Below are 12,650 nucleotides of genomic sequence, written 5' to 3' on the forward strand. Positions count from 1 at the left end.
ATGCGTTTACTAAGTTAATACAGTATGACTGAGATTGTATTTTGACAGGATTCAACAAGCTGAGAGGAACAGTGAATTGGCTGTGTGTGTGTGTGCGCGCGCGCGTGTGCGTGCTCGTGCGTGATTAGACCACGCGCTTCCACTCAGCAGTCATCAGACTGCAGAGTGTTCGCCGCTGCTGCCTGCAGCTCTCGTGCTTTCCCACACTTACATCATTCATTACCACTTACCAGAGAAGGAATGCCAGTATGTATGCCACCCAGCCCTCGAGGACACACAGTCACCATTTAATAACTTGTACTCATCCATTGTTTTTTTAGAAACAGATCTACTCGACTGTTAGTTTATATAGGACACCGTCTCTTCTAGGACCCAGACGACTCCATACCCCCCTGGCCCTGCCCTCTCCGTTGCTTAGCAATGTACTACAAACTTCCATCAGTAGGAAGTGGAAACAAAAATACACGATTCTGACTTTTGAAGTCGATGTCTACATCTTGTATTTTTCTACACACACAATCAACTATGTCCAAGTTACTACCGAAGAAAAGGGAATCGTCTTCCAGCAGAGTGACTTCTTCCCGGGGGCAGACGCCAAATAAAGAGTGAGAATACTAAACACACACATGCACACACACACACACTTGTTAGTTGTTATTGTTACCACCACCACACACATTAGCGTCAATGCTAGCCTAGGAGCAAGTGCGAACCCACTAAATAAACTCCACTATTATTGTCCGTAAGGTCATAGGCACCCGTCCTGACCCTGCGGTTCAAGGTAGGTTATACGAGCATAAACGGATGAAGTCATTTTACGCAATTATGCAATAATTTATCCAATAATTCAGTATCTTATAGTAGTCACTGACACTCGCAGTTCTAATATTAAAGTAATTTATGCTGACTGCGCCAATTAGACATTAACCTAATAATTACCACTTGACCCGGCTAATTCCCATCTTATGTGGTTTCTACTTTCCCCAGGGCAGACAAATTAACCTCCATAACACTTGTTTAAGTGGTTTTAAACTAAAGGCACCTAGGACAGGTTGTCGCCTGGGAATTTGTACTGCAAATTAATGTACTGTAGGCCTGTGCTAATCTGTGCTAAACACATAGCAGGCCCACTTGTTTTGTGAGTATGACATTGGGCTTATTACCACACACACACACACACACACACACACACACACACACACACACACACACACACACACACACACACACACACACCACACACACAACTATAGCTGAATCACATTCAGAAAAGGATAGTGAACTTGAGGGATATGGCACCAGGCTGTCAGCAGGTGTGTTGGGTGCATATGTCCTCCTGCCTGGTGGGGGCTCCTCATTGGCAGGTGAGTCAGGGAGGGTTGGCATGGTCAGAGCTAGCCCTGGTCCAGGGTGTCAGCGAGTCTCACTGAAGACTCGCTGACGCACTGGACCAGGGCTAGGTCAGAGCCATAGAGTAAGACAGAGTTACGACAACTCGGTTCACTTCATGGGGCCAGTATCTTCTACAGTGGCGTGCACAGACATTTAGAGGGGCAGGTGGGGGGCAAGTGGAGGGGCAAGTGGAAAAAAGGCACCTTGTGCAGTGCTTGGAACCAACAGGTTGCCTTGTGTGTGTGAGATTTATAGATTTTTGGAAAGAAATAATATATTAGAAGCTTTTTTTAATCAAGAATTGATCAATGTCACCATGGTCCACATACTGTACAGTGTACACTGTACAACTTGCTGTCCAGAGGGCAAAGGACAGGTGCTCCAGCACCACCTGGTGTCAATCTGTGCACGCCACTGCTCTTCTACATAGACTTCTATTGGTTTGTCCCTGTTTGTCCCTTCAAAAGGGGACAACCAGAAATTTACGGACTGCATTGGAATCCATGGGCTCGTGCGAGTACATAAACCACGTAAGTAAGTAGCCTTGCCGAGCCATGAGGCCCATAGGGCAGGAGCCTATCTCCGGTTTCTGTAGCGTATGGCAGCCTGATGTACAAGTACACCACCTGGACATGACTCTAGTATGTCGCAGGCACTTACACCCCAATCCAACCCTTGATCCTGAGTGTCAAGCAGGGAGGCACTGGGTCCCATTTTTAGAGTCTTTGCTATGACCCGTCTCTAAATGTAATGATGAATTGAAAATGGTGGACCCTGTTATGGGTAAGTGTAATGCTTTATCATGTATCGTCCACAAAGTAACAGTTTTTGAATTGACTATTGTGCTTTCATTTGAAATGTACCCATTCTGCATACTGAAATAACAACTGAAATAAAAAATAAAAATAAAGGATTAAATCAATCCTTTGGCTTAATTTAATGTGTAATTTTAATGTGTAATTTTAGAGCAATGTCCCTGGTAGCCAGTGGCTCGGAGGGCCCAGGAGAACCAGCTAAACGTTTTAGATGCCCTATCTGGCCAGAGTGGAACGATGCAGAGGTCAATATGGAGAAATGGGATGCAGCCAAAGGAGCCAAAGACGGAAAGTTGGGCAAGAGCCCTTTTACTGTAAGTGTGATGTGGAACAGACAAAGCAATTCTAATGGATCATTCACAGCAATGGTAACTATTTGATCTTCAAGTTGCGTCCTTGCGTTGTTTGAATTTCATCTTCCCTTTTTTGCTGCAGCCATTCTTTGACGATCCGGAAGGGAAAATCAGTATGCCTCTATCGTTGAAAGTGTACTGCTGGAAGCGCCCTTCAGAGTTCATCGTCAATAAGGTAAGTTAAATTTGACTTTGAAATCTATGTAATGGTTTCAGACGGTACAGTGTGAGGACAAAGCCTGGCAGGACTAAAGAACAGTGATCATTCGGATACGAGTTAGAGATATTAATGTACACAACCACTTTACTGTTCTCTACAAAATTGTCAGCAATCATGCTTGAGGGGACACTTCACTCCACAGAACCATTGTATTTGACCACGTCATCGTTCTAAGTGCATGTCAGAGATGGCTATAGCAAACAATAGCATGTTATGTTTAGGAATGTACCACGTCAACAAAGAGTAATTTTGTGCCATTTTTATTTAGAGGAGGAACTCGGGTTCCCGCGGCTGCGAGCTTCAGGGGTCGTAAACACCCATGACGCAGACAGCGTAATTCCGTTGAGGCCCAGGGTCATTTGGGGCCCACAGCCGCCGCCAACCCGTGCCGTCGGTAAAATAATACATTACATAACAGAGATGCAATGACAGTCGAGTTGACCGAAGTTTGGCGGAGCCCGGTGGCTGCTGCTAGCACACACGTGCCCCACCACCATGCACCTAACGTGGAGGAAGGAGCGAAGAGGCGAGGGTGCAGTGCCTGTGGGCTCTCCCGACCTCGCTGCTGCTGCTGCTGCTGCTGCAGCTCTGTTTCGTCGTTCACAACTACTGTACAGTACGTCGCAATTTGCGTTTGTTTTCACCAGCAGCGGGGGGTGGGGTTGTGGGGGGTGGCGAAGTTGACCACCTTACTGACATCTCGTTACGCCGCTGGCAGGCTTCTAATGCAGGCCTGACAATTTAACGTCACTCTACCCCCCCTCTCTCTGTGTGTGTGTGTGTGTGTGTGGGGCCATGAAGCAATTACGTTTCATGGCCTTTTAAATGTGTCCTCAGTAGCTGGCTCAAGATGGTCTGTGTTTGGCATGTTAAGAGCATTTCATTAATGTTGTGCAAAAAGAAACACAGGAATAATCACAGAAGCGACCAGCCAGGCACACAGATGACGTCAAGTGGCTCCACTCTACCATCTTCTTTCTTATCCCCCCAACAATCATGAGACCCATAAGAACTTTTTCTAATTGACGGAAATGGGTTCAATATTGTTGTTCAATAGTGTGCGTGACTTGACAGTCAGACAGAAAGTGTACTCTCTTGACCCAAATCGCTGCGTACACTACACAGAGTACACGCACCCGCCAGTCTTCATTTATTTCTAACTCAAAGAGTGTACAAAATAAATGTAACCAAATAAACCCGCGAGGGTGCTTTTGGTTACAGAGTTGCCAACGGAGCCATGAATTCATATTTGATTAGTAAGCTGTTGGGAAGTCTATTATCTCAGTTATCAAATATTCATTGCAAACACGCTCTCTGGAGCGCCATGGTTCAGAGAGATCATCTTAGGCCTCAGAATGAACTAGAGAAACGTATTTGATAAGTAGGCCACGTAGACGGAGTCAAATGAATATCTCCAGTTCACACAGCTTTTTTCTGTTCTGTCTTGTATTGGTATTCTAATGAGTTGAATGATCGCTCCTTGCACATCGTTCCAGGTTCCTGCAGTTGTTGAGTCTGAGGCTGCCTTTGACCTAATCTCACCCAACGATCATCTGATCTGCAGCGAGGTAACATCATACAAAAAGTGCTTTTTCATTTGAACATTTACTGCCCCTTTTTTGCCACTGCGTTCTACACATTTCACATTTCTGTGTTATTAAAGTGTCAGATACTGCTGACATAAAGTGTCAATAATTGCTCCATTGATTAGTAATTGATAATTGCTCCCCATTGCAAAATGCTAAATTTTAAAGAAAAGGAAAACTATTATATTATTTTAAAGAAAATGACTTGCTTCTCGATTATTCGATTAATCAATATAATTGCTAAGGAGTCCCAGTAGACAACCGTACTTTACCCATATGTGCCAGTGACGAGAGTCTCGTCATTTTTTGATTACTTCACAAATATATCGCTGATATTTACCGTATATTAGCTTCCCCGTTGCCAGGCAACGCTTCCTTCCGCTTTAGTGGCGTTTTTCTCGGAATTGAGGCTCAGAATGAGGTGATTGAACAGAACGTCGATCTCAGCTACCTCGCGGTTACTTCTGATGAAAGGGAAAGTAACTACAGTGCCAGAGTCAATGGCTGCATGAAACGAGTTGAAAAAGGAACGGATGTCCGCACACTGAATTGAAGCTCCCAGGAAGATTCTTTATTTGTAACAACGTTTCGTCCACTGTCGGTCTTCGTCAGGTATGAGTATACAACATCAAGAGATTATATACAACAGCATATGGGCAGGTCTACAAGGACCAAGCTATGTTGCAATGATGAAAATCAAGCTAAGACACGCCCACCGCATCTAAAAGGATGAGGCTGCATGTAGGGCATGTCACGCTAAGGACTCTGTAATATATTGAACAATAGTGGCTCTAAGGCCAACTTTTTAGAACCCAAAAGAAGTATAAAGGTGCATAAAACGAGTTGCCACACTTTTGGGGTCGCCCCACGCTCTCTCTGACACCCTGTCCCTTGTCGTCCAGCTGATGAGGTGGATCATCAGTGAGATCTACATCATCGGGAAGCTCTGCAGCAACACACCAGGAGAACATGATGGGTGGAAGCCCTGGGACCACATCTACTCCCTGTGTAAGGTGTCCAAAGGTCACACGCCACTTTACAACGGCTACGGAAAGTACGTGGTCAGACTTTACTGGATGGTGAGTCTCTTTCTCCCTTTCACGCTCTCTCTCTCGCACGCACGCATGCACATACACACACAGTTGTTTCCACCGAGTTTAGCAAGTACAAACCTTGAGGGTGCCTAGTAATCAACCTTTTGCCATTTGGTTTCGGTCCTTCAGACCTTGAAGTAATTTTAAACACAGACTTGTAATGAATTACCTTTTCACAATACTTTCTGTGGAGGCTGACAGAGGTTAGGAAAATGCTCAAATAAATCTGTTTTGCTGCTGTGCTGTGAATGGTCACGGCTTCAGAATGCCCTGCCTGATGAATAGATATGGCTTAACAGGAGTCAGCTGCTTTTTAGAGGGCTCACAGCATGGCTCAGTTGGATTTACGCTAGTATGAGAGTCGGGGCTCGGCCTCTTCTGCATTGTGTTGACGAGAAAAAATAATCAGGTGTGTAAGAGCCATTTGAGCCATGTTCCTTATTTGACGATGTCACCGCAGAGCTTGGTCCAGGCCATGGTTGCCTAAGAGCCCAATTCCAATACACCACACATCTCGCTCACTCACACACGGGTCATTCCAGGTGAGTGTGAGTGAGACGTGATTGGGTCACACCGGGTTTTGACTCTGTCCATGTGGGGCGCTGGTCTGTAGTATCGTGTGCGTTTGATTTCTTTATATTGTTTATTTGTATGCTGAAGACAGGCTACAGATAATAAATAAATAAAATAATTTGGTAAAACTCAACAGACACTTTTGGACATCAGTTATTGAGCACGAGTCTGAACTCTTAAAAGTAGTTTGGATGAGTTTTGCATGAGTTCAAGTCCGTTGCTCTCCCCAGGTTGGCGGAGGGTGTGTAGAGCCCAGGATCACATTAGATAATAAATCGTGGGATAAAAATTATTAATAAAAAGTAGTTTGGCACTGCAGGGTGAGTAGGTGTGTTACATCATACCTCCAGGGGTTCACAACCTGGGGGTCACCACATTTCTTGGGGGGCTCCCCAGATTATTTGCACTCGTGTGAAGTGAGGGGTGCTCTTATCATATCGTAAATCATGCCGTATGGTTCTCCATTCATTGTCAATGGGAATTTGTGTAGGACGAAAATAGCCAATTTGATCGTCCACATAATTTATGACATATATGACACATGTGATATATAGAGAGAGAGATATTCCAACTGAATGGCTGGAAAATGGAAATTTAGAGTTTATATACTACACATAGTACATGCATAAACCTTCCTTAATGATTATATCTGGTTTCAGTATTTATTTATGATGTATTATTTTCTCTATTTTTAAGGTTATTGTAGCGGTCAATTTGTATTCGGGGTGGGGAGTGCGGCGGGGGTCGCAAAACATGGCCAAAGCATTTCAGCTGGTCCCCAGCCAAAAACGTTGAGAACCCTCGATGTAATCTACCATTAGAACTGTGAGGTTCTGTCTACGCCCCTTGCCACATGTGTACTTACAGTAGGACACGGCTAGGACATTTCTTTCTTGATGTACAGATTTTTATACATTATATTATATACATTTTCATCAATTGTTTAGCCTTGCTCTTGGAGACTCGCGGGTGATTTATACACGACAAAAGTAGCTAATCTACAAGCTCACAACATGTAGTGTAGTTAGCATTCTGAGCTTGTACATCTGCGTTGTTTTGGAACGTGACGTTATTTCCACCGTTTGTTTTTCTCTGAAAAACTCACCAGTCTGCAAGGACCTAATCCGAAGGAATGCGTTGGTTCGCAAGCAAGCAACTTCACTGTAACAATGTTGACATGATGCAACCTAGCCCCTCTCGGAACCCCCTGGGTCAGCCCAATCCGAACCGAACCGGGCTGACCCGTAGGGTCCCTGGTCAAGCTAAGATTTTCCAATGCGATTGTTGGAACGCGGATATAAAAAACTCAACCTTTCTTCGATCTGCTCGCTATTACCGCGCTTTGTATTGTGTTTGATTACGGATGTGCGAACTATAAGTACCTTACATACCTCTGATAAAATCTCCTGTGTCGCGGAAGCCGTTAAGTATTTTTAATCCATGTTTGATTAAAAATGTCGCTTTGATTTCTTCTTGTTTATTTACCGTTTATTGTACCGCCTCCCGATGTGCGGTTGGCTTTGCGGGCAACGTCCCTGCCTTTGATCTGCTCCGTCATAGCTGTAGCACCACTAGCTAGCCAGATAGGCGGTACAATGAGGTGTCAATAAACAAGGTAGGAAGAAGCGACATTTTTAATCAATCATGGATTAAAAATACTTAACGGCTTCCGCGACACAGGAGATGTGTCGGTATGGTATGTAAGGTACTTATAGTTCGCACATTCGTAAGTCAATACATGAATAACCATGGTAAAAGCGCGCAGAAGTCCGTCTCATGGAGTGTTTACATTGTATTTGTTTGTGCGTAACTGGCGACAGCCCCACGTGAAGCAGGACCCAATGCAGTAAAGTCTTAAAAGTGTCAGAAACTTTACTACATTCGGGTTCTGCTTGCGGGGCTAGATGCAACCATGATGACATGGATGTGGGCAGCTTTACCCCGGGCCGTGCCAACCTCAGCACGCTAACAGATGGTTGCGGCGAAGGCTTTATCTCTCCCCCTCTCCTCCCCCCCATCACTCCGTGGTTTATTTCCCCTCCCAGGCTACTGTTCCACCCACACCTCCCCTGCACTGCTGCAAGTGCTGTTCTTCTCTTTTCTTTTCTTCTGCATCTGATTCCTTCAAGCCGCAGTGACCTCCCCATCTCCTATTGTCTCTTCTTCTTGTCCTCTCTTTCATCCTCTGCTTCTGTGCCCCTCAATTCCTCCTTCCATGTTGTTTGTGTCACCCAGCCAACACACACGCGCACACACACACACACACACACACACACACACACATTTATGCCCTTGCAATGCATACCGCCTTATGCATGTGCCACTTCTATTAAGAGTAATGTTTTATATTATTTAAAGAGAGAGACAAGAGAGCGTGTCTGTCTGTCTGTGTGTGTGTGTGTGTGTGTGTGTGTGGACACGCTGGTGCGACAGAGGCATAACCAGATTGGATAGCACAGCTGTGAACAGTCAGTCAGGTTGCCGCCTGTTTCCGCAGGCTGCTGCTCCTCGCTGGCAACCGTGTGAATGAAACTCCCACAGTCAGCCAGCGGACAGTCACCCCACGAGTCAGTCAGTCCGCCCACACACACAATGCTTTGTTTGGTAGGCTACGCTGACGAACACCGCACGCTCAAATCTTCAGCGTTAATTCACCTCTTGAGGGTGTCTCATTACGGGTGTCTTCATTCAGGTGAACTGTGACAGTGTTCCCGTAACAACCCGCCTTGACAAACAGCCATGTGGTCAGCTTTACCCCATGCAGCCTAAACCGATGAGATGTTAACCCATTTAGGCCTGACGTCGAAATAAAAAAAAACGTTTGCTCTGAAATAATATATATCCTGCCGCATTTTTACGATTTTTCAAAAATAGCAGACCCACAAGCTCGTAGCGCGACACTCGGGTGGCGCGCTATGAGCTTGTAGATCTGCTATTTTTCAATAGCTAAAGTATAACACAATGCTTAGTTAAAACACCAATAGGGGTTCCCGCTTAAGATCCAATTATAGGCCATTTCTGAATTGACCAATAACGTCACTTAACATTAAATTGTTTTAGGGGAAGAACTATTGGCCACTGATGCTGGACATTTTATGGAGGGATGCCCGTTAAGACATGTATACTATATTTTTTTCAGCGGGCCCATATAATAGTAGTCTGCAAAAATATAAATTTGTCATGTACCGCATGTGTGTGCAGTGTAACTCAACTGTTTAGGTGTGTGAGTGGAAATGAAATCACTTTTGTGGGTACTACAATCAAGTGCACTGCACGGATGACAAATGGCCAGTGGATTTTAATAAGAGCCACTTATGGACCTCAAGTACAGCACGCTGCCTACAGCACAGCTCCAAGGCAATCGCACTTTATTAAAGCCATGTCTTCAGTGTTCTGAGAGGATGTTCGACATGGGGAATTGATTAAACCAGTCACTTTGCAGCTCCAGTATTAACTACAGTGGGCCAGTGGAGATCAGATTTCACACCACACCACTACAGGAATCTTTATAGCAGAAGGGTGAAATCAGCCCTCGACGGCTTCTGTCAGAAATATGGGGAAGGGGGAAGCCTCGCCCCTATACCCCTCCCTTACTGGGTGGGGATTTTCTTACCCCTCCCCTACTGGGCGGGGCTTTTCTCTCTTTTTACATGAGTTGGGCGTTGTCATATTCTACCAGAACCTGAAAACCATTTCTGCCAGCCAGCTGGTAGCATGGCTCATTAGTCAATAGACTTTAAATCCATACCTCCTGGGTTCGAATCCTGCGCCCTACGCCACTATTTTTGTGACAACCGCAAACAACTTTTTGAGGTTGACTGAGTCCAACATACATGACCAGTTAAGACTGAGGTTACGGTTAGGGTTTGGGGTAGGGTTAGTAATGTCCGACATACAGTAGGGGTCTGCAACCTTTTTGAAACAAAGTGCCATGTTTTTAGTTTCTGGATAGTCAGTGTGTCGCTTTAATGCCACCACACACCACAATTCCAACATGTTTTGATTGTGCACGAATATAACCTTTTCCCTTGTTAAATATTCTTTCACATTGTTATAATGATCATTGGACTCAGAGCATAGGCCTCCTATCTCCCTCCCCCAGTCAGAGTTCACAGTTTTAATGAATGTAGAATGATGTGCAGGATGTAATTTACATACAAATATGAGTGAATTAATTTATTTGACTACATTTTTTTAATTGTTTATTCACCGGTAATTGTTTTATTTTTATGCCAGTGTGCCAGTGATCACCCTCCTTTGTGCCAAGGTTGGCACCAGTGCCAAATGTTGCCTACCCCTTACGTTCACCCATGGCTTCGTGCGGTGCCACTCAAAGTGACTAATGGGTTGGGCTTGCTGGATGCAAGGGCCAACCCCTATAGTATGCATGTCAGAAGCAGTTGAGGGCTGATTTGACCCCTGTGCATCTTCATAATGGCACACAGCACGTTGCAGTAACCGTGTAGGACTACCTGCGCTCCTTGTCTTATCTGTCAGGGCTGCTGGAGGAAGGTGACTGTGGACGACACCATGCCATTCGACGAGGAAGACCACCTGCTTCTTCCTGCCTCCACCAACCAAGCAGAGCTGTGGCCCATGCTGCTGGCCAAGGCGCTCGTTAAAGTGGCCGGCGCAAAGTGAGTGTTGTTTCAGTATGCCAAGAGAGAGGCTCTGCTGTGCACTTCAGTATCAATTGAACTCGGAGTCCTGCATTGTCTTGCCTGTCTCCCCTCTCTGCTCTCTCTCCCTTTCGGTTGTCTTTGTACTGCCAAAAACAAAAGGCAAAAAAAGCATTAACCCATTTTGACCTGAGATCAGATTCTAAAAATGTCTTCTACATCCTGACAGTTTTCTGAAAAAGCCATGTTTCTATGTCAGTCGTTCTTCGATTTTTCAAAAATAGCAGACCCACAAGCTCGCAGCGCGCCACCGAGTGTGTGGCGCTAAGTTAAAGCTGCCTCTGTACCTATTCTGGCAATTACAGGTTTTATGGGGGTGTTAGTTTAGACTAGTCATTGGTTAGACTAACTTAGACATGGGTTAAGGTTAGGTTTAGGTGTGCTGCCCCGTGGGAGGTTAGGTTTCTGGTTTTGTATACCATACTATTGTACAGAACAAAGAATGTTTGCTTTCGCCATCTTTGTTGAAGAAGAGTCTGGGCAGTTAAGATTTAGTCTTACTAGACGTACTAAAAGTTTCTCAATCTTATATTTATATTTAGTCTGGCTTAATCTAGTCACCTCTGAGGTAGGTGTCTGGAGGTCAATGATTAAAGTGTGATTACCTTTGAGGGGATTAAGTCCACCCATCAAGCCCATTAGTGTCAACCTCAGACCATCAGATCATGGTCTGATTTTGAATCTAAATGGCTTTGTGTTTCTGCTATTGTCCTGGCTCTGCTCTAATTGAGAGCAATTTAGAGGTTTAGGATTCAATGTTTTGTTTACTACCCTGTTTCCTGTAATGGATTGGTATTGTTTAAGCCTTGTGGAATTGTGGTGTTTAATTAGATAGACACAGTTACTAGTATTGGCCTGTATGATTTCCTTTATTCCCACCATTCTCGTTGTGGTTCTATTTTTCACCTGTTGTTTAGGTCTGAAGTAATCTGGTTTCTTGCATATTGGTCTGTCTGTCTCCTTTAGTTTGCTATGTACAAGGTCATCTTTCAAGTTTTTGCTTTATGCTTTAGTATCCGTTTAGTAGGTCATCCGTCCTATTTGCAAAGTTCCTCTTTATTCTCATGTTTGTTATTCTGCTTAGTGTCGAATAACCAGCTCAGTGGCCTTGTGGTTAGAGTGTCCGCCCTGAGACTGGGAGGTAGGGGTTCGATCCCTGGCCGGGTCATACCAAAGACTCAAAAAATGGGACCCAGTGCCTCCCTGCTTAGTTGACACTCAGCATCAAGGGTTGTATTGGGGGTAAGTCCCTGCGACATGCTAGCGTCTATGTCCAGGGGGTGTACTTGTACATCATGCTGCCTCACGCTACAGAAACAGGAGATATGGCTCGGCAAGGCTACTTACTTACTGTCGAATAGGTAGTAACCAAGGCTAGTTTGGGACTCTGGTACCCTTTCTTTCACCTCTGGAAATGTGTCATGTGTTTTTCTAAGGAAAGTTCTTGTGTATCCCCGTTTTCGTAAGGCGTCAAATAGAGTTTGACATGCTGTTTTAAAATCACTTTGTTGTGTGCAGATTCTGTGGAATCTCAAGAGCTGTGATTTGACTATGCCCTCTGTAAGTGTGTGGTGGATGAAAGGAGGTTTTATGTAGGAGAGCGTGTGTGTCCGTTTCTTTAAAATATACTTTGAAATCTAATTATGTTTTATCATGTGTTAAATGGGCGAATCAAAATCCGCTATGTTATGTGCAGGTTCATAATTTAAGGATATAACAAGCAGATGTGAACGCACAACCTCCCAATTTTGGTGGAATGATTGATCCTGGCCCAAAAGAAGAACTGATGAACAAAATGCACATAACCTCTAAACGGATTTACATAACACAACAATACCAGTAATTAACTGGTTACTCCATTTTGTGTAGTTTAATGCATCATGAAGTTCTATTGGCCGAAGGGGGTTATCTGGCGCCAGAAGCACCGCAAGCCAAATT

The 12,650-nt window shown here is 44.6% G+C and overlaps 1 protein-coding gene across 1 annotated transcript in view; it reads left to right on the plus strand.

The window, feature by feature from the left end:
• Window positions 1–490: 490 nt before the first annotated feature.
• The window catches only part of adgb (androglobin), a gene marked incomplete at its 3' end in the record, with an annotated part of 66,952 nt that continues 54,792 nt past the window's right edge, over window positions 491–12,650 (plus strand). The window contains exons 1-6 of the mRNA XM_080791357.1: window positions 491–605; window positions 2,359–2,521; window positions 2,643–2,735; window positions 4,277–4,348; window positions 5,269–5,445; window positions 10,531–10,670. Of these exons, the coding sequence (XP_080647483.1) occupies window positions 526–605; window positions 2,359–2,521; window positions 2,643–2,735; window positions 4,277–4,348; window positions 5,269–5,445; window positions 10,531–10,670 (725 nt within the window). The 5' untranslated portion in view covers window positions 491–525. The remainder of the gene's footprint in view (window positions 606–2,358; window positions 2,522–2,642; window positions 2,736–4,276; window positions 4,349–5,268; window positions 5,446–10,530; window positions 10,671–12,650) is intronic.

Source organism: Protomyctophum bolini (genome assembly GCF_963924005.1).
Source record: "Protomyctophum bolini genome assembly, chromosome: 19".
In the NCBI taxonomy this organism is placed as follows: domain Eukaryota; kingdom Metazoa; phylum Chordata; class Actinopteri; order Myctophiformes; family Myctophidae; genus Protomyctophum; species Protomyctophum bolini.